Source organism: Labrus bergylta, chromosome 11, assembly GCF_963930695.1.
Source record: "Labrus bergylta chromosome 11, fLabBer1.1, whole genome shotgun sequence".
Lineage (NCBI taxonomy): Eukaryota > Metazoa > Chordata > Actinopteri > Labriformes > Labridae > Labrus > Labrus bergylta.
The window spans coordinates 19,328,137-19,355,458 of record NC_089205.1 but is presented as its reverse complement, the minus strand read 5'-3'; the positions used below and the strand labels follow the sequence as shown (position 1 = coordinate 19,355,458).

The window sequence follows — 27,322 nt, the reverse complement described above, 5'->3', positions numbered from 1 at the left end:
CAGGGTTCTTTTGTAGTTTAATTCTATAGGACAGTGGCTTCAGAATTAAAGTGCAAGAATTCAATCCCCCATTAAATATAATTGTGCATTGCAATTTAGTCACATATCAGCTGAAGAGAACGTAATGAGGAAAACATATATTTATCACAAGGTGTTTTTAATTGTTTGCATGTTGTTCAAAGATTAATATTTGAAGCCCAGCTCTGCTGTCTCAGCGCAAAGGTTAAGAAATAACTAGTGTGGCAACTCAGCCGAACCAAGGAGAGCAAATAGCATGAACGAGGATGAGGTCTGTCAGAATGACCTTTGTGCTTTTGTTCAAATTCCCCCTTGGCAGACTGGGAAACAAACAAATGAGCAGCAATTTGCATTCACCTGACGAAAATAGTCAGTAAGCAAATATGCAGATTGTTTACTTTTTTTTCTTTTTTTTTTACATGTTTTAGCTTTGATTATAATATGTGTATTAATAATGACAAGCTATTCTTTTCCTATAATTTAGAGGGATTATTGTCATTATCAAAACATTTTCTTTTTCAAATGGTCAACATATGCAAAAAAAAGTGGAAAAATCTTTCACAATTTTCCTAAAAAATACCTTCTTTTTTTTTACTTCACTGTTTTACATATTTAGAACTTTGGACCTGCTAGGATACCTTTGCTCTTGTTCCCAGTCTTCATATGGCAAACCTAGCTAGCTTTTTCCTGCCTATAGCTTCATATGTTGACCTAATCTAACCAAGTTGCTTTATCCCAAGATGTTGAACTGTTGCTTTATGTAACAGCAACCAATAATTTGAGGTAGGATATACTTACTTGATACAAATACAAGCTTTTATTATTATTATCATTATTATTATTATTATTATTATTATTATCATTATTATTATTATTATTATTATATGACAGAAAGATCATTCAAATTGGTTTATCCCAAAATCTTTTATCTACAGGTTTTTAAAATGTTAATTTTGTAGCAGGCTAATGCTCAAATCTGTTGCATGGATCAAAAAGCAACCCACAAAGGGAATTCGGTTTAAGAGTAAATAGTAAATAGTTATAGCTGAATTTCACATGATCTCATTTAGTTGACATGCACAATCAGATGATATATGAGAATGAAGTGATTTGCACACCAGGTTTCACTCCTCTCACTGTTACCACCCCACCTACACTGTGCTTATGTAATTCAGTACCAGGCATTACCTAACACGATACAATTTGCCAGATGGGACTCCTAAGGCTGGGGAATATTATCAAAACGGGGCTCCATGCAGACTCTCACGCCTGTCTCCTATTCGGGTCCTTGACATTGAAAAGGTCTGGGAAACCCTGGGGCTAAATTATCTCAGGCGCGGGCACGGGATCAGTTGTGCGCGCTCCCGGTGGCGAGTGCAGATTCTCAGCAGTCAGTCAGACAGTCGCGGCTCTCCGGGATGACTCCCACACTGCCTCAGCGATGTCGCACCCCAGCATAGATTTTAATCCTAAAAACCATCTACCTCAGATGATCCGCTGGAGCCTGCGTGTGTGCGTGAGTGTGTGTCCGAGATGAGCGATTCTGCAGTGCGATGCTGACAGCATGTTTCCCCGTCGAGAAGCTCCGCGCTGTGCAGCATAGAGGAGGCAGCAGAGTGGAACAGCGTGCACAGTTACAGGTAGGCTGTTTGAACTGGGATTGTCTCTAAATACCACGTAGCCGTAGATACCAGAAGACTGCTGTATAACCTGTTGTCACTGGCCTGAAGGTGTCATCCTTACACCTGATCCAGGCGTTTTTTTATTTATTTCAACTAGGCTACTCAGCCAGTCGAGTACATGGCTGAAAAAAGGACTGCATATGTGTGTGTGGGTGTGGGTGTGGGTGTGTGTGTGTGTGTGTGTGTGTGTGTGTGTGTGTGTGTGTGTGTGCGCGCGCGCGCGCGCGCGTGTGTGTGGGTGTGTTTCTGCATGAAGCTGACCAGGCCCAACAGGTCAGAGTACACTTGGTAAACTTTTCCCTTCTACTGGTTTCCAGTTCAGTTAGTGTTTTGAGTTATTAAAAGGACTGCCTTAAGATGGATTGCACCACAGGTCATGAAAACAGATACGAGTTTGTCAGTCAAGAGGATTAGGGGCTGTTTTATTCTAGGAATCGTTCTAATATCGTGGGTGTGCATAGAATAATGAAGATTTGTATTATCTATTGCGATACAGTGCAACAACTCAGCAAGCGTAGATTTATGAAGATTAGATGTTTTTTTTTGTTTGTTTTGTTTGAACAAGAGGTGTTGATCAAACTGGTGATTTCTGAAGTTCCTGCTCTGCTGAATGCATGACAGTCTATTGTAAGGGCCTCTGTCAAGCAATAATACAAAATAGTAGTTACATGTAAGCCTTAGCATGTAGGTTTATGTAGTGGATAAAAAATATTTAAGTGTTTTTTTTAAGTCGAAAATATCAGTCTGTTATTACCATTTCATACTCTGAACGATTTGACAGTTAACTCAAGAAGAATCAGTATCCATAATGATTATTTGTTTAGTCATAAAGTTAGGAGTTTAGACATTTACATTTTTTTTTATAATCCAGTAATCTTGTTTTACCTTCTAAACAACCCCCCCATATTATTATTCAGCTTTTTGACTTCTTGTCAGACTATAGAAACAGCATTACCTTGAGCTGTAGAGATGAATTATGAGTCTGCTGCAGTATGTGGACATGGGCATTTTGCCTTTTAGTTTTTGGCCGATTAAAAATCAAGGAATTCATTGAATACGTTGTTGAAATAACGCAGCCCTCTGTGAAGGATTTGCAGTACTTGTACTTCTCTGTGTGTGTAGAGCTTTAAGGGACAACATGATGGGTCCACTTTTGGTGTTAGATTATGTAATACAGTCTGATACTACAATGCAGTCAGTCTCAAACACATGTACCACAAGGTTGTGTCATCTTGTCTCACATGGCTCAAAGTGGTTATAGTTGCATATGTGTTGTTTTGGAATGCATTATACTGGGGTGGGGTTGTGGTTGGGGGGGGGGGGGTTAACAGTGATCTTGTAGTACACAGGAGTTTTTGTAATCAGTAGTTCATTGGCATGGCGACCAAAGAATCACTGAATCACTGTCCTTACTCAGAATTATTTGCCCTATATTGTAAGATTGGCTCTTATTCTGTATTTTTAGTAAATCATTGTCCATGTTAGTGGAAGGGCCTTTGTGCAAAAATTGTAAGGCTTAGGTGACAGATCGGCTTGTTGATTAAATATTTGTGTCTTTGTTGTGTTCAACTTAATCACCCTGCTGTTCATCCCGCTCTTACGCCCTTCAGCTCTGATCACTGTGTGACTCTGAAGGTTGCAGGACAAAGATTGAGCTGTGACGGCGACTCAGTGTGAGATGAAATAAAGTTAATCTCACTCTGGTCGATTTCAAGAAGATTATAGGGTCAAATGACTCCTCCTCCTCCTCCTCCTCCTCCTCCTCCTCCTCCTCCTCCTCTTCCTCCTCCTCCTCCCACAAAGAGTGAGAAGAGTGATAAAGCTACAATAAGGAGTAGAGAAAAAAAATGTTGTACATTTTTCGTCAACTGCAGTGAGCAGCTGCAGATTTGGTGTCTGAATCCTGCAAGGTGGAGGAGCGATGATGTCATCGCCTCAGGCAGATGTTGATGATGTCCGTGGTGTCGAAGCTTGTGTTGGTCGAAGGTTTTATCCAAGGCCTCATTTCCCTCCTCGTGCCACCTCATCCTCAGTCTGGAGGAGCATCAAGTCACGATGGACGGGAGAGAGGTTACCATGGCAACCGTGGGCCCTTCTCTACTGCGTCTCTGGCTTGTGTTCTCTGCAATCCAAAGCTCGGAGAGAGAGAGAGAGAGAAGAGCATGAGAGCAACTTTGGCCTTCATTTGAAGCACTGTTCTGTGGCAGAGGATGTTTTCATTTATCAGTATCTAGACTTGTAAAAGCAGCTAATGCCACTATTATTGTCATTAATAGATTATCACATTACTTAATGTAAATGAAAGGGATCCCCCATTGTGAGATTAATTGTCTGACTATGACGTTTCCATTTTTTTTTCATTCATTTTATTGGGGGGGGGGGGGAGGGGTGTCAATCAACAACTGTACTGTTTTAGTTCACTCTAACAGCTCTCACCTGCATTTACAGCTTAAAAATGGCTTTCCCCCTTCAGGCACTCTACAACAGGCAGACAAGATTTGGTTGCTGAAAATAGTGGAGCCTTTTGCAGCTGAATAGTAGGATATTTCCCACAGTTGATAGAGACCAAAAACAGAGCTTAAAGTACGAGGAACTTAGATAATAATTTTTTTTAAACGCAAATACAACTCCAAAATCCATGGAAATGTGTCCTGGTATCTGCTGGATGTGAAAGTTAGCCTCTGTGTGCGTAACAAACCTCATCTCCAGTGATTCTAAATGCAAAGTTGAAACACTGAAAGTGTGATTTCAACTTTTTCATCGAATTTAAATTCAAGAAATTCCTTAAATCTTACTCCACCTTTTATGCATTTTCAGCTGTGTTACAAAGAACACAGCCTACTCTGACTTCTCCTTAAAACTTGCTTTAATTCCTTATGCATATGATATTTATGTGTGCATATTCTGTTTCCTTCCCTGTCCTCCTCTTCAGCTTTCCTTCCTCCTCTCGTACGTGAAAAAGAAGAAGAAGAAGAAGCGGTGACTCACTTAGCTGCATCTGCTGTGTGTTTATACGGACAAACATGTAGGAAGCTATTTTTCATGTTAACACTCTTGCTGAAACAGCTTGGAGGATTGTGTAGGCTGCCCTATTTTTTTCGCGAAAAGCACCATGTAGGCCATCTGATACGAGGGCAACATCCTCCTGTGCTGCTTCAGTCTCATGACATCAGAGAAAACGTGTCTCTCGCTCTCTGCTTTAAAGTGCGTGTGACAGGTAGAAAAGCGCTGTCTTTATTGTTCCATCTGGAAGAGGTTTTGCATGAATACGACTGATGGATAGGTAGTCGAAGCCGAAAGGAAGATTTCTGCCTGAATTACAGTAGCTGTGGGCGAACATGAAAGAGATTTCAGACATTTTGTGTCACCTGATTTGACTTTGTTCTATTTTTCTCACCTGTGATGCTGCACAGAGTGTCAGCATGTTCCACCCATTTTTCTTTGTCATGGTCAATGACACACACCTCGCAAGATCACCTCTAAAGTCATGATTCTTCTCTTTTTTTCCCCCCGCAATCATGTCAGCACGGTCTTATTATAGCTCAAACTATTTGGAGCATCTTTAAAATAGTTTTCTTTTAAAGTGTAGTTAGGCTGCCTTAAAGAGCACCAACTTGTTAATATGTGGCTCTCTTTTGTCTTCAGTCTTTGCGTTACAAACAAAGGCTTTTTTTGGGCCCTCGTAATGTGAGGTACAACATGTTCCTATACTTGAAAAGACTCACTCTCTGTCTGATGTGGTATAATCAGCAAGCTCAGGCATTGTACTGTGTACCATACAACATTTTTTTTTATTATTGACTGCACACAGCAACTGGGAATCTATGCCTTCCAGTAGCACCACAAAACCACAATATTATGAACGAGTTAGAGATAATCATAACTTAGATGTCTGTTGAATCATCCTGCATATTTTACCCATATCAAAAGGCACTAATTGTGTTACGAGTACTCCTGTCATTCCGGTTGTGCATAACTACGTGACACACAGCGTATTCCTCTGACTTTCCAAACACTGTTTCCACTGGTACTTCATGTAACACTTCTCAACAGTACAGTCATTTTTTTTTGTCCGTGTAAGCTTTCCTCTAGCAAGGTGATAGTGTTTATTAGAGAGGCGATACAGAATGAGATGAGGATAGAGTGGAGACCGATGTGGCCCGTATTCATGTCTGCCTGCTCACATTCTGCTGAGTCAGGAGGTTCTGTGGAAGTCCGTCAACAGCAACTCAATGAGGCTGCGGGCCAGAGAGACTGGTGGGAAAAACTTCCCTTCTCCTGTTGTTGCTGGTGAATCTTCTTGCTACCCTGTTTTTGTGCCTTCTTGTCATTGTTTACCACTAATCAGCCACAAACATTTTGGAGATTGTAGGGTGGGGGGGGAGTCTGGTTTCGCCTCATCAGGACATTCCTATGTTTCCTCTGTTTACAGTACATAGTGAGAGAAGTAGTAAACATGGAGTGTGGTAAAGAGTGAGAGTAAAAGGCGCACTTCCAGTATCAGTCTTCTCATGGATTACATTTTTTCAGTATATTAGATAATATGGGCCAGTATAACACTTTAAAGCTGTGTACATTTTGTTCTATTTTTGAGACTGTATATCAAGGATTATAATAATTATACAGCCTGTCATTGCTAGACCAATTTTTTTAGTGCAAACCTGGAACCTGTGAGTTTTTTTGTGGTGTGTTTTTTGTTAGTGAAAAGCCCCTGGTAGCTTCAACAAGTTGGATCTATGACACAGGAGGTTACATAGCAGAGAGGCTTTTAGGCTAGACAGCTAGTTTGAACATCGAATTCATTTGGTGTCCAGTGCAACAATAAGCACAGACGTTTGGCATGCGATGATTTAAAAGGCATCGCTTTGTAAACCAAACTATATGTGAGTTACAGTCCAGTTCATTTTATGCTGACCTGACAGCTGATTTAGAACATTTCACTTTGACGGTGGCCATCTTGGTTGCCGCAGTTGTGCTCCTCTATACAGGCAATGTCATCCCTCCCATTAAAAACCCGCCCCTCAATAGATCACAGATTGGCCATACCATGGGTAGGCCTGCAGAATATCTGTCCGCTGGCTGAGAGACACATCTGTCTGAGTACAAAACAGATTCGCTGGTTACACCATTTGTTTTAAATGATTATAAAACTCAGACTAAGTGCTCAAACCACAAAAAAAAACAACTCCAGACAAGAAGTTCACAAAAAAAAGTATACATAGCTAGTACTTCCTGATATGAAGCACTACTTGGCCCTAGGTTTTCTGTGTGCCTGTGAGTTAGCAGTAATCAGATTTAACACAGGGTTATGCACCGTGTAAGCAAGGCGGTGCAGTAGTGATGTCTCATTGTTGCCCCCAGCAAGACAGCTGACAGCTTGAGTTAGCATGTACTCGCTGTGCCTGAATGAGTTCACTCCCACAGTCCAAAGCCAAGCAGGTTAGGAAGACAATGTGGCTCAAAATAACATGTGGATGTCTAAATTGTTTAAGGGTTTTGTAGGGGGGATTGGCTCCAGCCTCTGGGATAAGGATGGATGGGTGCCATGTGAGGACAACATAAACTCAAAGTCTTAAGACTTCATTTTGGCCAAGCCCCTCCAAAAGAGAGGGCCAAAAGATTAGGTCATAACGCCAGACCATATTTAGTTTATGTCATATTTGAAACATACGGGTTTGCAGTTGATAAAATGTGGATTTGGGATTAACATGTTTTTTTTTTTTTTCCCTACACTGTCAAAATGATTTAGTCAATTTACCAATCTGGAAAAAAATCCTAGTTTATCTTGTTTTCATAATGTAAAACAAATCATCCAAAGCATATGCATGAGTGTTAAAAATCTACCCCAATCCTGCATATGCTAAACGGGGACCTGTTCTGAAGCTGCTATGACAACCTTGACACTTCCTTCAGGATCATATTTGTATGTTTTTGTTTCCAGCTAAAAGCTGTCAGTGCTGTGCTTCAGACGAGCTGATATTCTCATGAAACCATCCTATGAATCTGCAGCCTGACATGCATTATCACTGAAGCACCCCCCTGGCGCTGTAGCATGATGTCATCACAGATTACAGTCTGGTGCTGTGTTGATTGTAGCCTTGAGAGTCGCACGACGCTGCAGCCTCAAGTGGGTTGACGTCTGGCGGCATCATTGCATCGGACTCTCGCTCCCTCCTCTTCTAACCACCCACCAATCCTTGCTCTCTTTCTATCCCTCCCACTCACGTTTCTGTACAGCGGGCTGTTGCAGTAAGGCAGCATCATGGAGGCTGGATGTGTGGTTGCCGCGGTGATTGAGAATGCTGCCTCAGGACACCAGGGTGAACCAGGAAGTAGTGACCTCCTTGAAGGGTAAGTTGCTCTTGTTTTCGGAGCTTCATGTCAGCTGATAAGAATCGTGTAAAGCCATAAAGATTTGAAGCAAGAGAAGTATGAGTGCATGTGCTTGCATGTAAATTTTACACATGAATTAATGGAGCAGTGTAAAGTTAGGCCAAATAAATTACCATTTTCTCAGAGAGAACATTTTCTCCTGTTTAAGCCTCACCAACTCCCTAGCTTAGTGTATTTCCTTTGAGTTCATGCCTTTGTAATGATTCTGTCACTGTGGATCACATGAATTAAACTGCGTGTGAGTGTTCTTGGCCCCATATTCTGATCTCATAACGCTGAATCCCTGTGACAAATCAGAGGCCTCTGCCCCTTCTCTCTTTGTTACTCATAAAAGTTGAGCTGAATGCACCTCAGCCTCCACTCCCGAGAACGTTGAGTCACATTTCAAGTGATGGTTTTGTGAAGCACTCCCTCGTGGGTGCATTGCCTTTATGGCTCTCTGAATAGAGAAGCATTGCTTTCCTGAGTGCATACAAAAGACACCATGGCTTTTTGTTGACCCATCCATCAAGTGAGATGCTACCATTTTGCTAAGATTTGTTCCCATCCCAACATATAAGAGGCATATTTCCTTGTGTTTTATTCACACCAGTTTCTGAGAAAATGAGTGATCCAAACCCGGATAATGAAAGAACAAGATGTTTTTTGGGCCACGTTTATGCAGTGTCATGATTTAAGACACATATTGTGATTTATCCTTCTCAATTGCTCCCTCTGGTGTTTTAATAAAAAAACTACAAAAGGTATTTGAAAACAATCAGACTGCACTGATGTTTGGCATTATGACATGTCACCTTTCCTGTATTTGAATAACCTGGATGTGCTTGACTGTGCTTTTGTGCAGAGAGTTGCTGCAGACTACTGACCTGGACAAAGACGATGCCTTACCTCATGTTATCAACAATAATCCTCCAGTAGAAAAACAACCACAGGAGACATCCACTGCCATGGTACACACCCACACACTTAACACACATACATATTATGACCTCACACTGCCCCCCCCCCCCTCTCAAAAAACAAAAACAAACAACAGAAAACAACAACAACATACGTACATACACACCAACGGACATGTTGACCATCTTCCATGTGACTCCTTGTTTGTGTAAGAGATCCACATTATGATGTCATCACCAAATGATGTCATTGGGGTGGGGCTTTAAAGCCACATGGCAGTCAGTAATCACTGAAATAGAGGTGTGATCAGGTGTTCTGCCGTCTCACCATCAGGCTGGAATGAAAGTGAGGTGGTCTGTTCGAGAGCTGCGAGTGTAAAGATGTTGCAAAAACATTGTGACATATAGTGTTGTCATCACCCCTCCCCCTCACTTTACATCTGGATACTCTAGTTTATGTAATATTAATCCTCCACAGGGGCTCTTTCTTTAAATCGGTGCCATCCTGTTCGAATGAACATCTCTTGGATGATTGACAAAATATCTGAGCTGTGAATTATGCTCTCACGCATTACACATTAAGATAAATCCATAATCTAAGGTATTTTACTGTAACAAAATAGTATCGAGCAAATTATTATAATATATTCCTGTTATATTAACAAAGAATCCTAAAGCATAACGTCTTCTAAGCAAAAGATGGCATAAAGTTGTTAACATGAAATGGAATTACCTGATTCAGCAGAGAAAAGAGCATTTCATAACTTTATTAGAGATAAATAGCACTATGAGCAGAACAAAGCAAACTGCTGAACATGAACTAACAATAGCAGGAGATAAACACATGAATAACATAAAATAGCTTCAATACAGAAGGAAATAAAAGAAAAGCTGAACAGTGTTGAATAACATACCATTAGCATTCAATGTTTGGAATTTGATAGCTTGACAGCAAAAGTAAAACCTAGCTAAACATAACTTAGCGGAGAAAGTAATACACTTACAGTGATAAGTAGCAGCACACACATTTAGCGTATGCATTATCTGAAGTAGGAAAGCATAGCATAAAAGTACAGCACAATAGTCAGCATTACAGACAATGATCATAAAATAACGTAAAATAGCGACATGCAGTTTCCATGGCAATAAACCACAATTAGCACAAGTGAGCTTAAAGCCACATTAGCTTAATATTTCTTAAATTAGCTTCTAAAATTAGTAGCACAACATAGGGATAGTACAAGCATAACATTTATATTAAATAACAGTGCATTAATATAGCATTAGCACACTCATCTCTACTTTATTTTGCATTTAAGGAGTGTACGTTCTGTATATATTTAGCTGCATTACCAGCTTTCCAGGGTTAAACCCAATACTTCCCGACTTTAATCTGTTCTCCATCAGTTGTATGCTGACTGACTGACAGTTATTGAGCTCTGCTTTCTCTGTTGTGCAGGTGAGGAGTGATGATATCACCGAGCTACCAGCCGAGCCCCTCATGCGCTCCTGCGTCAGCACGGCAAGCATGAAGGTCAAGAACGTGAAGAAGTAGGTGCTCTTTGTGACAGTGTTGCTGCTATTATAGGCTGTAAAACAGGCCTCTTATCCAGGCCAGGGAAATGAGGACCTGTAAAGTGTGTTGGGCGCGGCACAGACAGACGAGTCCGCCTGCTGCATCTCTAACCCTGTTCCCTCACACGTAGGCCTAATCTCTCTCTCGCTCTCTTTTCCTTCTTTTGCTTAGCTTTTCTCTCCATCATGGTGTCAGTGTGGTGAATACTGATGAGCTTCCGTTGTGCTATTTTCTCTTTTTTTTTAAGGCTGACGTTCCCTAGAGGTCACTTCCCCAGGTTGGAAGAGTGTGCCCATTTCCACTATGAGACTGTTGACTTTGGCAATGTTCAGGTAAGCACTGAATAAACTTACTCTTTGACCCCTGCTGCAGGGAGTTACTATGTTTAGTAAGTGTGTCTTTGGCTCGAGTTCAGTGAACATTTGGTTGAACAGCTCTTGAAATGCATAAGTCTTGAAATGCAATGTGGCAGTTGGATCAATACTTGTTTTTCTTTTCATGCTTGCCCTGTCCTACTGCTTCTACCTACATTTCCTTTTTTTGGCAATGTCACTGACAAGCTTTTTTTGGATCATTTCAAAGCTATAAAATATTCATTTGTGCATTATGTTTTCATCTAAAACAGGCTTTGTTCCTAATAAAGCCATGATCCTACAACAGCAGTGTGTTAATCCTTGTGACTACTGAGTATTAATGTTGACTTATTAATGACTCTGTAAACCTATGATCCCGCCTAATTAAGTTTACAGAGCATAGTCAGTCAAGTATTTGTTTCCTGAATTGACAGCCAGGACTTTCAAGGAATTTTTGTAGTGACTTGTTTTGAAATTGAAAACCTGTTCTGACAAACCAATAGGGGTGTGAAAAGTATGCTGACAGTTAAAACCGGTTTGCAGAAATTTATATAATGTGAACTTTTTCAGCAATATCAAAACCAATTTTTATGATACCTTTTTTTCATACTGACAGCTCTTTTTATAGCAGGACCCCTCTGGCTATCAGTTGGATTCTCACTGTGTCGAAGTTTCTCATCAGCCATAGGTTAGAGATCCACTAAAAATGTACATAATATTATTTCTCCTGGCTGAGGAGGATGAGTCCTAATGACCTGATGATCACATCGTCATTTCTGGTTATATTTGGATAACTTTTTGATACATTGCTAGAAAGTTTGGTGCAGATGTCTGTATTTTCCCTTAAGGTATATTGGGGTATATATTCAAATCATCACATCAGCCTCTCCTGTAATTTGCAATGCAAATGAGCCATTGTAACAATGCTCCCATCATAACAAGGGGCAAAAGGTAAAAAGATGTATCTGCCATTGTCTTTGCGAACTTGTTAGGTCATGCAGTCACATTAGCATGTCTATCTGTGGATGAAAAACTGAAGTCTTTTTTCTTGTTTTCATTGTGTCTGGTAAAAGAAAATTACTGCAAATTGTAAACATTAGCTGCAAAAACCAGATTTGAACATCCTGTAGCCATGTGCAATGACGTATACAAAAAACTTTGGACATATTGACTCTTTAATGTTTGCAAAAATTGGATATCGCAGCATTGATCATAAAAAACACTGAATTAGACTTTGATCATTCACGACTGCAACTGGCTGTTATCTGGCTGGTTAATCGTGTGTAGTTCAGTCTTCTTTCCAGTAGAGTGCAGTAGTCATCTCTATGCAACCAGAAGCTGCTGCTGCCTTAGCTCACCACCACAAGAGTGCCTGAGCAGTGCATGCATGCTGTAGGGCAGATTTTCTGACATGTAGCATTAATGGACTACAGTGAAGTGAGCTGGACAAAACTTTAATCCCAGGATGCTGTCAGTCGGATGGGTAAATGTCCCGCTGTGTGTTGCCGTGACTGTGATTGCTCCATCAGTACAGTGAGGGCAAGTGGAGCAGCATAACAGTCTCAGTGACCTTGAAAAGGTCCACAGGGAGAAGAAAAGCCGAGCTGAACTAGAAGAGAAACATGAGTCTGGGAGAAACAGTGACACTGAAAGCACTGTCTGCACATATACAAACATACAGTTGACACACATCACTATAATGTGATGCTATTCCCTATGCTATTTCTGATATTTCTACCCTGACTAAATCTGATAGATTTAGACTCTTGTTGTGTCTTCCATGATGCATTTGTGGCAGCAGGAAGGGGAGTGTGCTGATCCTGGTTCATGTATCCTAATCACAGAATAGCACAACAAGGACGGCAGAACGCCTCTGTCTGCAGCCTCCCAGACTGATCCCTCTCCAGATTAGCTCCAGTCTCGCCTTGAGCATGGAATGAATGAGAATAGCTTTGAAATGAAGCAGGGTCGTCTATCTCTCTCATGCAGCCTTGCCTCTGTGATGGATGAGCTTGAGCGTCTGTGTGTGCCAGTTGAGCCCATTTACTGCCAAACCCCCCTTTTTGTCAGTGGAGAAAGCGGAGTGGTTGAGAGAGAGAGAGAGAAGAAGAGGGGGAGGGGGGCGAATGCAGGAGAGGAGAGGAGAGGGGAGGAGGAGGGGGAAGAGATGGAAACATGCATGCTGGATTGGGGGTAAGACACACAGCGGGAAGCATCCTTTTTTTTTTTTTCATATTTCCTGCTTTGAATAGAGCAGCGAGCGCGTGGTGATCCAAAGCCGTGTGAATGAGCGTTTTATGTAAGGCGGCAGGGGAGTAAGGAGCGACATTTAAACTCTGCTACCCTCAGCTAAGATTTGGTTTGTTTGAGGAGCTCACTGAGTCTAGGACTGCGGCCATACACAAAGGAAGAGCCACAACCTCCAGCTGCGAAAGGATGTCTGAGATGCTTTAGTGTCAGGTAACCTGCATATGTGAATGATTTATGTATTCATTTCAGCTTCTGGTGCCAGATGTTTGGGATTAAACTACATTATGCTGGTATGTTTCTGAGCAGAGGGTTGGAATCTGAGCTGTATTAGCATGTTTTATTTCAAAAGGAGTAGCCAATGAGGTGTGAGCATCCAAGGATCCTGGTTGGTATGATCTTACTTCCCATCATGCATGTGGCCTCGCGGAGCAGCATCAGCACCTAATTCAGAGGCTGAGTTTTGGCTATTTTGTAGAACAAATCCTTGCATAGAATAAGAGCTCCTTTGCCATGACTTATTGAAGAACAGTTTTTCTTGTTGTGCATTCATTGTCAGCCTGCTTTGCATTTGTATTACTGTCTAGCAGTAACTAGGTCGCTGTGTGTTGTGTAAGAGTGTATCCAGATGAGTTGCTAACTGTTAAAAATAACCAGAAGTTCCTTTGGCTTTCAGGCCTTTGAAGTCTCCTCTCTACAGTAACGTCTGTCAGTGTATTCCCATACTCCTTCAGGGCTTTGATCATTTCAGTTTTGGGGGCATATGGAATATTGGGGAGATGGAAGATGAAGAAGAAAGCTAAACTTGCCCCGCCTCCGAGCACTGATTTTCTTTTCTCAGCTTATGTATTATACATTTCATACTGCAGGATTTATGGTCAAATGAGAATATGCCTCTCAACCATGCTGGTGGCACAGAAAATAAACTGTACTCCTTTCATCCTTCAAAAAAGGTGTTTGTATTCAAAGGATATTTGTTTGAATTCCTAAAGATCTTTTTTTTCATATTGACATTTTAAAAAATGTTTTACCTGTGACTTTTTTACGCAGTACTACCCACAGTACTTTGTTACTTGAGCTTGTTTAGGTTTTTTTCACTTGAACTTCCTCGCTCAGTGCAAAAAGAGGTTTTACTTTTTAATGGAAAAATGGGGTTGGACATGATGTTCAGGTCACACACATAGAGGTTGTTGTATTACACGCATCTATTATTCACAATGCGGACCCTCTCAATATTAAAACTCTGCCATCTCTTTTTTTCTTTTTTGTTCTTTCCTCTCATAGTTGTCATTTGCAGAGGGGCAGAGTGAAGGACCGAAGGCTGGTCTGGACTCCAAAGAGCTGGTCTTTCTGGTCCAGATCACCTGCCAGGTAACATCACACTCACCATATATGGAAAAATAGATACATTGGTATCATATCTGAATTTACCGTCTAGGTTTTTGCTCACAGATGTTTCTTTTTTTTTTTTTTATTACGTATTATAGTTTAAAAAAAAATTGGCATACAATATGTAAAGATGCAGCATTTTTTCATAGTTGCTATGGAAACAAAAAAACAAAGCCAGCTGAAGCCACCAAAGTATACACAAATATTCCAACAATATGTTCACCAACCTGTACCGCAAGTCATAATGGTCATCTGAGAAAAACATTCATTATAGTAATTATACTGCAGAATCACAGTCTTGTATCAAGTAGACAGACGAGGATCCATAGAGGATTGGGTAACTGCACACAGTTAACCTGACATACAGGTAATAGTCTAATTCAAAGGGCAACACTGACAGATTTTTTAAATATGAAATACTGTAAAAGCTTTCCTATTCCTAATCATTACATAATCTAAGTATTCCATTTAAAATGTTCAAAGCTCTAGATTATTTATTTCTCCAGTTTCATGAAAGTTTGTTTCTGTTTTCTTTGTTAGGGTCGAAATTGGCTGGTGAAGAGGTCCTACGAAGACTTCCGGGTGCTTGACAAACACCTGCACCTGTGTATCTATGACCGCCGCTACTCACAGCTCAATGAGCTGCCACGAAATGACACATTAAAGGACACTGTTGAGGAGGTAAAACAGAGCTACACCTCCAGTATCTCTGATTTTTGTTATTTAAGCTTGATAACTCTTTGTTGTTTAACTTTTATAGAATGAAGCCAAGTGACAAAGAGTAACAAATGTTTGTCGTTGCATGTTATGCTAATCCAAAGATATTAGAAGCTACTACATCTTGACAATCTTGTGTCTCCATCAGTCAATCACAAAGATGTTAGCCACCTATCTCTCCCGCTTCTCCGCCATCGCTGACAACAAGATCAACTGTGGTCCAGTCCTCACATGGATGGAGGTATCTTGTCACCAGCTGTTTGCTCTTACCTACCGTCAGTTATTCAGCCTCTAGAGAAGACCCCATTAAGTGCTGTTAATATTTAATACTCACTATTAATATTCAAGTGGTTCAGTTAAAGGAACATCCAGGCTTTATTGAAAATAACCCTTATATACCTGATGTCAGTGGATGAAATTGTACTGTATGATAGGCTGAAACACTGACTATGCAGCCCTATAGTAAATGCCTACAAAAATATGTATTCAGTACAGTAAAAGGAGGATGCACCTTTTTTGTAAGCTTTCACGTATAGTAAGGAGAAATACAGCATGTCACTGTAGGGGTGCTTAAGTATTTGAAATAAAGAGAGAGCAGCTGTTTGTAGGCTTTGAGTCAAATTTGGGACATTTCAGAACAAGAAAACATAAATCTTTTTCTTTTTAAATTAAGTCTCTTTTCATTTTTTTTTTTCCAGATTGACAACAAGGGGAACCATCTGTTAGTCTCTGAGGAAGCCTCAATCAATGTCCCTGCCATCGCTGCCGCCCACGTCACCAAACGTTACACAGCACAGGCCACAGATGAGTTAACCTTTGAGGTCAGTTTTCACCAGATATTTTGGATCCAATCATAATGCTTTTTTTTTTTTTTTCCTTCTTTTGCATGTGAGGTTTATTCTTTTCATCCCACTCTTTGTGATGCAGGTTGGGGACATTGTGTCAGTCATTGACATGCCTCCTAAAGAAGACACAGGCTGGTGGAGAGGGAAACATGGCTTTCAGGTACACCATCTGCTGTGCTTCATTCACATCGGGCTCCTAACAGTTAAACAGCAAGTGTAATGTTTATTACGTTTAGTTCAGAACAAAGAGAGAACAACTTGTCCCCTCTTCCAGTGACGACAAAGTCTGTTTTTAAAGATTCAGTTACGATGCATATTACTGAGGGAAACAACAGGTCGACAGGGTTTCATTATGTGAAGGATTATTTATTTCTTCATTTTAGATTATGGTTTGGCTTTGTATGCCTTTATTGTAGAGGACAGTGAATAGAGTAAGACACTGGGGTGAGAGAGTTAAGTGGCATGCAGTGAAGTGCCGAGGGTCGGAGTTGAGTTGCCCACTTCTAGGACTATAGTCTCCGTTCATGGGAAGCGCAATATAACTACTAGACCAGGCTTTCCCAACCTTTGGGTCCTGACCCCATGTGAGGTCACATGGAATTCAAATGGGGTCACCTGAAAGTTTTTATTTATTGATTCATAAAAAATATAATTGTACATTAAAATATATAGAACACAGGCTACTGTTGGCCAAGAAACTTGCAGATTCTCTGTCTGTCATTCATCCCAGCCTTTCTTCCTCTGTCCACATTAATAAGCACTAAAAAGCCTAAACGTGGTCTAAAAGGAATGTTTACTTGCAAGAACACAAATAACAGAAAAACTATTACATGATTGAGAACAAATTATTTTAACAAAACGCTGTAGCCTGTATTTTTGATGTCTGGGGTCGCCACAGTTTTGTGAAGTCAAAGTGAGGTCACAAGCCAAAAATGGTGAGGAACAACTGCATCCCGAGAGATTTGAATGCCAGACTCTTTTGGTGTATGGAGCTGGAGAGGGTTATGAAGCTATGAAGGATTGCTGGTCTGCCCCACCAGTGTTGTTAGACGAGAATGAGGATGATCAAATGTACAGATCATGACTCAACCATATTCTTTGGAAGAGTTTACAATTGTTTGCCAGCTGAAATCGAAACAAACAGCTCCTACTTAGATATAGTATTACACAGGTATTGCAATTTATCAAATTTTCCTGTTCATTTGTTTTAAGTTCAATGACAAAGTCAACTCAAGAATTTTGTGCTCTTGAAAAGAAGGTTGCTAGCTAGCAGCTAAATTAAACTACAGAGGCTTGGTTGGGTTATTAATCATCATTAGGCAAAATCTAGAAGCTTAATAGAGATTGCATTCAAGTCACGAAACAACAGTAGTGAAGTTTTGTCTTGTTTTATCTTGCTTCTTCAAGGTTTATATATTTGGAAAAAAAATCAAAGTGGTAATTGCTTTGTCAAGTCAAACAGCAAAACATATTAAAAATAATTTGTTTACCACAGTGCTAATGTTTGCTGCTTGATCCATATACTAATAGAAAGAATTCATTTATTTATTCATTTAGCTTTTTGGCATAGGACAACACATATTCTAACTTCCCGGCTAGCCAAACACATTCATTGTCCACACAGTGCTCTATATCTTAACTTCAAAATCACTAACTTCCTGTCAATTACTTTTAAGTATGATGGCAAATTTAGCTGTCCACCCAAGGCACATTTGATTAGATACATCGATGTAACTGTCCCAAGTTTAATGTCTGTATTGAAGAAAAGGAAATGTTTTTTTATAGAAAACATGAAGAGTAAAAGGAAGAGTCTCTAAAGTGGTTTGATGACACATATTGAGTATGTAACAAAATATCAATGAATAATACATGAGAACACAAGGCTTCAACACTGTGTCATCCGAATTACATTATTAATCCCAGAGAACTCATACTAACAGTTGAGGACATTTTTATCAGGAAGATATGAGTTTAGTTCTGGCTTTTAAGTCCTTTTCTATATAAAACATTTCAATACGGAGCTATGTCCTTGCGGTTGGGAGACACCTTAATATGCTTTTCACAAACCTTCTATTTTCAGCCCGAGGCGGCATGTAACCTCATGCTTACTGACCTATTTCTGAACCTTCCCGAACACCCCCCACTGGTCTTTTGAACTTACAAGTGTTATCAATGTCTTTGTCTCTCCTCTACTCCTCTCTACTTTGCAGGTTGGTTTCTTCCCCTGTGACTGTGTTGAGCTGATAAATGACAAGATTCCCCCCAGCGTTCAAAGCTCGGTGCCAAAGCCAGGTACTCTCCGGCGCATGTCTGTCCGTCTCCCGCTTGATGATTTATTTAATTCTTGCTCTGGGTATGTGAGACAGATGGATTTAAAGTGGCTGTTATGTGTGTGTGTCATCTTAATCAGTGTGTAAGAAGCATGGGAAGCTGGTAACCTTCCTGAGGACTTTTATGAAGTCTCGACCGCCGCCTCAGAAACTGCGGCAGCGTGGGATCCTCAGAGAGAGAGTGTTTGGCTGTGACTTGGGGGAACATCTCCACAACTCAGGACATGAAGGTAAATTACTCCGACAATGTCTATTTCTTTTTTCCTCCTTATCCTCTATGTTATTTCCCATCGTGTCATTCTTACCTGCTGGCAGTTCACAATGAAATATCACACATTTGTATGATAAAAACCGCAAGATGGAATTAACCAGTGAAGCTCCTGTTGTGTAGCAGATTTGTGATACATTGCTGTGAATTGAGTCCATGGTGTGGATAATTGTGTTATGTAGGACAGCAAGAAGTTCCTCTGCAGAGAGCTTTGTAGATTTGTGTTCATAGGTGGTCTTGATAGTGGCAAAACACATATTAATTTCAATTTTGGATTAAAGCTTATTAAAATATAATATTTTTAAACACATCAATACAAGTTCTATGACACTATTTTTAGCCATCAAAAGAGTAAGGTATTCTACAGACATGTGTTAGCCTCTAATAGTAATTTTTTCATAAAATGTGACTTCAAGCTTTTTTGTTCCTTAAGTAATGAGCTGTGATAATTTTCTTTGAATTTAAAGTTCAAGTAAAAAAAACCTGACACTCAATTGACAGTGTTTTCAGCTAAATTAACTTTAAAAATCAAAGGGTAGCCTTGTGGAAAATGTTCTGGATAAAGAGTCGGCACAATAAGAGGTTCAGAATGGTCTGTATTTGTTTTAACCAGAGAAGCTGGGCGGTTGCAGGCACCCCCACACAGACATTTTGGACGCCCCTCGGTTTGCCAGGTATTGCAGTGATGGAAGCGAGCAAGCTGGTTCAGATGTAACTGATTCTACCTGACCTAAAAAGCCTCTGCATTTTTCTAATAAGCTCCACCACCAGAAAAGTTTGAAAAATGGAGAGAGGTTAGAACGTAGAAAGGTTTGAAATGTTTAGAATATGGACTGCAGTACCCATTTTAAACACCAGGATGTCAGAGTAACATATTGCTCCTTTAACTTGATGTTTCTGTCTCCTGTAGTCCCACAGGTTGTAAAGAGCTGTGCTGACTTCATAGAGAAACATGGAGTTGTGGATGGAATATACAGACTGTCTGGAATCTCTTCAAACATCCAGAAGCTGAGGTTTGAACCCATGTTGTGGATCAAGTTTATAGGAAAGACTTTGTGAATTAATGGGATGATGATTGATGATGGTACTTTACTTGATTGGAAACAAATTCTGACAAGTTGTCTGTTTTTGTTTGGCATAATGGACTGACCTCACTATATACACATAAAGTATCAGTAAAAAAGGCAGCAACTGTATAACTCAGCATTAACATGATGGATTCTGCTCTCAAAGTTTTTTTGTTTAAATTGAGCTGCATTGTCTGAAATCCATCAAACACAAATTGCCTCCAGCTGTGCAGCCTTGAATAGCTGTAATGATTTTTTCATCTAATCTATGCCCGCAAGGAGGAATTAATGAAACAAACTCTCACTAGCAGATAAATTGGGAGGCTTGTAATAGGATGGGGTGTTGACGGCCCATCAAAAAGGATTTTCTCACATGAAAAACACTTTTGACACATCACATGTTGATGCTATAGGCAATGATAAATATGTGGTGACTAGTTCAAAATTCTCCCGGTTTTCACTTGTTAAGGGTATTGAAGGGCCTTTTTTCTGTACGTGTTCCAGCTCACTCGTGATAAGGCAGAAAATGTCAGAAGCTGTACAACCTGAAGTTGTTCTGAATTGAAAGATATCTAGTTAAAGGTAGCTTACTCGATTTTACTGTGTTTTCATGCTGACAGATGGGCAGTAGGATGACTCCCACGCTATTCTAAATCTTCTTCTTCATTCTGTCTCCCTCCAGGCATGAGTTTGACTCAGAACAGATCCCAGACCTGACCAGGGACGTCTACAGACAGGATATACACTCAGTGGGCTCCCTTTGTAAGCTGTACTTCAGAGAGCTGCCGAACCCTCTGCTCACCTATCAGCTCTACGACAGATTCTCAGTAAGTATTGAAGCGACAGTGGAACTGGGGCAAGGACTTATGCTTGGGATAAGTATTGAGTGGAGAAAATCTGGGTGCCAAAGACATATTTCAGATAACACCATAATAATTAAAAGTAAAGAAACAATGTAAAGGTTTAAGCTCATTTTAAGTGCTACAAAAATGAGGTCATTGCAATATTCTGAGCTTTAGAAGAATAGCAGGAGTTCATGCTAAAACAGAATGGCAGATTGAGCAAAAACACGGACTGCTTTGAATATTAAAAGAGAGCAGGACTGTCAAGGCAAGCCCCTCTGCTGTTATTATCAACCCTCTCAGCGATGTGCTTTTTATCCTCTGTCTCCACAGGATGCTGTATCTGCAGCCACAGATGAGGAGAGGCTGGTCAAAATCCACAATGTCATTCAGCAACTGCCTCCTCCACACTACAGGTCAGGATTAAAGCTCACTGTTGCACCCCGGTGGTCTAAAGGGGGATTGTGTGATTTCTAGAAAAGGGAGTGCAGCTTCAAAACTGCATACAAGGTCAATTTTGAAGATGTGTTTTACTTACTTACCTACTGTATCACATTCATATTAAAAAAATCCTTTCAGAATAGGTGCTGAAAAATCAAAATGATCACATCCTAGTAAAGCCTAAAATCACAGTTGTTCACAGCCATTTTTATTTACATCTAAGACAAGTGAAATTACTCTTTCTTATATTTAAAGGGGCTGAACTCACCAGTGACTCTCCTGGGTAAAACTGTGTGCCATTACCTTGTTTGCTTCCAAAAGGAAATATTTTGAAAGTTAAGTTTTATATTACGATTTAACCTGTCTTTATCTACAGGACTCTGGAGTACCTCATGAGACACCTCTCCCACCTGGCCACCTTCAGCTCCATCACCAACATGCACACTAAAAACCTGGCCATTGTCTGGGCGCCTAACCTCCTCAGGTATACGATCACTATGGCTGCATACAAACTGATTTAGATGGCCGTTAGCACCCCTACATTGCTGTCTAGTGTTTCTGTGACAGTGAACTGGAGCACGTCTCAGTGGTACAGAACTGTGAAATAGGTTGTGTTGTACTGTAACTGTGTTTCAGGTCCAGACAGATCGAGTCGGCCTGTTTTAGCGGCACAGCAGCGTTCATGGAGGTGCGTATCCAGTCTGTGGTGGTAGAGTTCATCCTCAACAACACCGAGGCGCTCTTCAGTCCTAAACTCAATGCCATCATACGGGAAAGCACAGGTTGGTGAAAGTGGGAAAAAAAACAACACACATATGCCACATGTTTCAAGATAATATACGTCTCTTATACACTAATAACGTCCTCTGTTTAGGTAACAACACCTTATCCAGACCTAAATCCCTGCTAGTCTGCTCTCCATCCACAAAGTTACTGTCTCTGGAGGAGGCTCAGGCTCGCACTCAGGCACACCTCAACTCCCCAACCACAACGCCCTCCCTCACCCCCAGTGACTTCATCGAGGTTGGGGAGGGACCCGGAGCTCTGCTTGGCAAGTTCCACACAGTCATCGAGCTCCCCATGGAGAGGTAGATCCTTTCATTGGTCCTACATGTCAAGTATTATACATGTTCATATGCTCTATGAGGAAACATGTAGTTTACAATTTAAGTTATTTGGTTGTTCTGCTTAGTATTGTAGGTGATTGATCATTCATATAATGCAGAGAAATTAGTCTAACAGGTGATTAATATATTTTTGTTATTGTTTATTATTCATTTAAGTATTGAATTGAGACAAAATACCAAAAATGTGGTGGCCGCCCTTATTAAGATGTGTCATGTGAGAATATTTTTTGTTTCTATTGAAGCTTGAAAATTGGAAAAAAATAAGCTTTTTTTTTTACATGGTACCCTGAAATTGCACTAACCTAACATTTGGCCAGTATGAAATAAAATGAAAATGCATTTTAAATTGCAACCATATATTTTTTTATATTTCTTATGCTTAATGCTTGGTTAAGATGATGTACTGCAACTGGCACTTTTGTTACACCACACAAGGGCTGAAGATGATTTTTCTTTTTCTGTGTTGTAGCACTAAGCGGCCTTCTGCCAAAGCTAAGAAGTCTCCAGTGGGGAACTGGCTCTCCTTTTTCCACCTAGGCAAGTCCCAGTCTGTATCTAAACGGAAACTGAAGCGTCACCCCAGCGAACCTAACGAGATAAAGAGCATCGCACTGCCAGGTCAGCTTCCTGCTGATGTTACACAGGCAGAAAACTTCTACACTCATACATTTCAAAGCTTGTGTCTGGAATTTTTCTAAAATCCAAACATGTTAGCTCATTCCAGCTGGATGTGTTATGTGCTCTTGTAGGTAAAGACTCATTTTATTGAGAAAAGCTATTTTCTATGAAAACACTTGCAGGTGGAAGAGGAGATAGTGGCACGTTGCGCTCCACCAAAAGTGAAGAATCTCTCACATCTTTGCACAATGTGGAAGGTAATTATTCATTCAAATCTTATAAATTCCAACCTGAAAATGGTTCCCCTATCCGTTATTGCTACACTGAAATATGCATTGGTTTATTTCCATCCCAGGGGAACCTCCAAGTTATCGCCCTCGTAGACCTCGTTCGACAAGTGAGGCCCATTCTGCCATCTGTAAAGATGACTTACGCAAACCTCGAAGTAAAGATGTCCCTAAAACCCACCCACTGAATGAAAGTCATGATGGTGCTGATCGGGTTCGCAGCACAGCATGTATTTCACCTCCACACCAAGACGACGATCTTGATCTTTGTCCTCCTGCTGCAGGCATTTTTAGTTTGGACTTTGACCCCATGTCTTTTCAGTTTAGCCCAACCTCAGGGACACCTGGGCTGCGACACAACAAAGATGGAACTAAATGGAGGAAGAGTGCAGGGTGCTCAAGTGAATCAGAGCCCATCTCCTCCCCAAACAACAACATTAGCTGCCCTCAGTCTCCAGATATTAGTCCGGTTCTTGGTAAATATGCGAAGAAGGTTACCTCCAAGCCACTTTCCCCTAAACTCAGGAAGAAATCTTTTAGAACCCAAGCTGATATGTTAAATGCAACTGCCGCTCCTCCACCTCTTCCCTCCTCCTCTCCTCCTTTGGAGAAACATGAGTCTCTACTGAAAGATGGAAAAGAACAGAGAGCACCCTACCCACACTGCAGCCCACTCAGCACAGCGAGCCAGGCATCAGCCCTGACTGACCTCAGTCAGTCTGCACAGAATCTGCCTGATCCAGGTCAGTACCACTTCTCTTAAACATCATACACATTTGCTACATATAGTTAGAATATATTTAAATAATGCACTCTGTAGTTTCTTATGAAAGCTTCTGTGTCTTTCCCCATCATGTCTTACCATAGCTTTGTTTGTCCTGTCATACTGTAGCGTTGTTTGTCTTATCCCTCCCCAGGAACAGATAGACTTATGAGTTCAGTATCTGTTCTCCCTCCTCACCCTCCCTTGACGAGTGCTGCCCGCAAGTTGGCTTTGGCTCTAGCTGAATCTGCCCAGAAGGCCAGTAGTGGTTCCCAGAGAAGAAAAAACATCCCGTCACACCCTCTCCAGAGACACGAAGCTGCTTATGCTGAGGAGAGACCTTCCCGGCCTTCAGTTCTGGATCTTAAACTGTATCCCCAAGAGTACTTCAGCCCTCATTCCCCCTCTGTTTCCAAGTGGCAAACATCAGCGCGCAGCCCTGTGGAGAGCCACTGCTGCCCTCATCCAGTTCATTTCCTGCCTGCTCACCTTGACCCAGAGCTGTTACAAACAACTGACAGACAAGAGCGCATGTGCAATTTCACCCCTAACGTGAGTCCACTCGGGTCAGGGAGCTTGGACGAAGGCAGTGCAGAGAGGAGGGACTGCAGAGAGGACATAGACCTCAGAGATCTTACACAAGCAGAACCCGCCTTCCATAGTGTTGGCGTTTCAACACCAACCCAACCTGCCTGCTCAGGAGAGAGCCCATCAACTTCTCCCGTATATGTGAACACCGACTCAATCAATGTATTTAACTTCCGTGCTATTCTGGCAGAGACCTCCATGCCTGCCTCAATCGAGGAGGTCCGTTCTCGTCCTTTACAGTCCTCCTCATTCCATCACTACAACACAGAGGACGACAGACCTTTGGGCCTTGTTGAGGATTTCTACAGTCATCATCCTCAGCATCATCATCATCAGCCATATCAAACTGGACGAATGCCTGCCCATTACTGCCCTCGGCCCAGTGCTTTGCCACATCACCTTATGGGGCCCAAGAGTTTGTACAGGCAGTCCTCTGAAGGTCGCTACAGCAGTTTAGGGTTACGACACCCTTTGTCACCTCAATTACGTTACCATAGAGGGGAGCACCTTATCAGGGGCTCTCACAGGCAACAAGGACAATGGCAGAGGTCGGAAGATAGAATAGTAAGGCACCCAGCAATTCGGAGGGCTCGCTCCTTCCATGCCCCTCAGATTAGTCACTACGAGCTAGCGGAGACAGAAGTTCTGCCCCCTGACACCATGTTTTATGTCGAGCAGACAGCAAGCCAGGAGGCACCCTATCAGAGGCTGATTCAGACCGGCATCCAGCCTGTCAAGTCACACTTTGAGAACCCACAGTCTGACTATCCTTACAACCCCTATTCTGATATGAACCAAGTAGATGTCACCCACTGTTACGTAGAGCCAAGTCGGCAACGTGGTGTCCAACACAGTCAGTCATACACTGTGCGGTCAACAAGGGACGGGGGACAATCAGATTACTACAACTACTCTCCACAGCGTGTCACTCCTACGAACAGGGAGCTTTACATAAAAAGCAGGGACACTGTGGTTTATGAGGCGAGAGATGCTGAATTATTTGAAAGAGTCGTATATCAACCAGTCAAGCAGGAGAGTAAATCCAGACATAAAAATACACGTCCAGTTGTGTCACCTCTGGAGAGCCCTGAATCACCGACTGATGCAAGAAGCAGAGACATAATGCACACAAGAAGCAAGTCAGACCCTGGGAACGCCTGCCTCCTCTCCACAAACAGGGAAGAAAAAGAAAATGTTGCAGTTGACACGAGCCCAACTTCCCTGAGGTGTCATCAGGATGATCTTGAGGTCATTAGGGAGCAGTATAGGCACCGGTCAAGTGCTGATCCTGGGAAGTCCAGGCAGAGTCACATCCAAGAGAGATCCTCACGGCAGCCACCTCTTCGCAAAGTCCCCTCACTTCCAGAAAGAGGCTGTGCCAACATCAAGAACATCGAGCATAATGACAGAAGCCAAACGCGGGGTCACGACCACGATCGACTAATGATGACCAATGCGATCAACAGCTACTCTGGTCTTGTGAAACCCAGCATCCTTAGGAGGCCAGGGAGGTCGCAGAGCACCAGGGAACATCGACACTACTATCATCATCACGCCAAATCCCCTCAAGATCCTGAACATCTTGGATCCTTTTCTTCTCAGCCCACCAGAAGGACTCAGAGCACTAAAGTCAGGCCCACACAATATGACCACATGGAGGGGTATTACCAAGCGCCAAGACCTAAAGCCACAAGATCTGGTAAAGCTGTGGCCGAATATTTGCCTGGCCCAGGCTGCATGTCTCCTCGTGGGCAGAGACTTCTGTCCAAGGCTCTAGGTCATGATGCTTTTTATCATGCTGCACTGAGATCAGAGGCCGGGGTCTACGAGTGATTCTGACCACTGGTTTTATCTGATTCTACATTGGGGCCAAAGGAGAACAGCACTTTATCCTCTGCCAGACCAACAGACTGTTGTGTTGAAAGTGTTTGCTTTAACATTCAGGAGCTGCTAAAAAGTGTGAAGTGAGCCTGCTGCTGGAAATCATTCTGTCCCCACACTGGTAGTTTCATATTTTGCGATGGTTTTTGGGGAGCTCAAGGACTAAATGTGAATCATATGCAGTTAGTGTCTTAAATTTAGGGTTTTGAAAGTAACCGTAAGAGAGGCATGTTTGAGAAATTTGCTGGCTTATATATTTTATTTAATGTCTAAACAACATAAAATGAAAACTGAAGTAATTGGTTCTATTAATGTGATTTCAGTGTAGGAATGTGTATAAATAAACATTCATTTTAAATGTATCATATTTGTATAAACAACACACCGCTAACATGTGGCAAATGTACTGTACATTTTGTTTTCTATTCTAGTCTGCTCAGACTTCAACAAGCACTTTTGATGAAAATTGTGTATGAAACACATTGTCTTAATGTGGTGTACATGCAGCCTCTTGATATACAGTATCTATTTTTTTCTGTAAAAAAAAAAGCTTGCTTTGAATCATTGTTGATTACTAAATTAGCACTTTTCAAGAGATAAAAATGAAATAAGACCTCATGGTTTCTAACTTTTCACTTTTTCTTTATCACACATTGTGTAATGCAAACTTAAAAATAACAATGAGTGCTATGATATCAGTTAAGGTCAAAGCTACTGTGGCTAAATATGCTAGTTCTACAGTAAATGCAAATGAGCTTATTCGGTAAAGTGTATTTTGTATGGCATTGTGGTTTTGTCACTAAATGAACATTTCTTTCCTCTTTTAGGGAACTTTTAACAATGTGTTGTTTTAAATAAAATATGATGTTGTTTTATTCATTAAAGATGCTATTTCAAATCCGAACATGTAGATGAGGATATTCTGTGAAGACATGTTTAAATGCATTATTTTAGTATGAGTCTTAAAAAAATAAAGTTATATTATATCATT

General features: G+C 41.2%; 1 protein-coding gene across 1 annotated transcript; it reads left to right on the top strand.

Moving 5' to 3' along the window:
- The first annotated feature begins 1,234 nt into the window (after window positions 1-1,234).
- On the top strand, window positions 1,235-27,322 carry arhgap32a (Rho GTPase activating protein 32a). Its single transcript, XM_020654248.3, has 22 exons — window positions 1,235-1,658; window positions 7,938-8,051; window positions 8,938-9,043; window positions 10,452-10,543; window positions 10,816-10,900; window positions 14,453-14,539; window positions 15,098-15,238; window positions 15,423-15,515; window positions 15,973-16,095; window positions 16,202-16,279; window positions 18,330-18,411; window positions 18,530-18,679; window positions 19,628-19,730; window positions 20,467-20,611; window positions 20,960-21,042; window positions 21,444-21,551; window positions 21,704-21,849; window positions 21,942-22,155; window positions 22,664-22,812; window positions 22,995-23,069; window positions 23,168-23,842; window positions 24,017-27,322. Exons 2-22 carry the CDS (start codon window positions 7,963-7,965, stop codon window positions 26,281-26,283), a joined length of 5,091 nt encoding a protein of 1,696 aa, XP_020509904.2. The 5' UTR covers window positions 1,235-1,658; window positions 7,938-7,962; the 3' UTR covers window positions 26,284-27,322.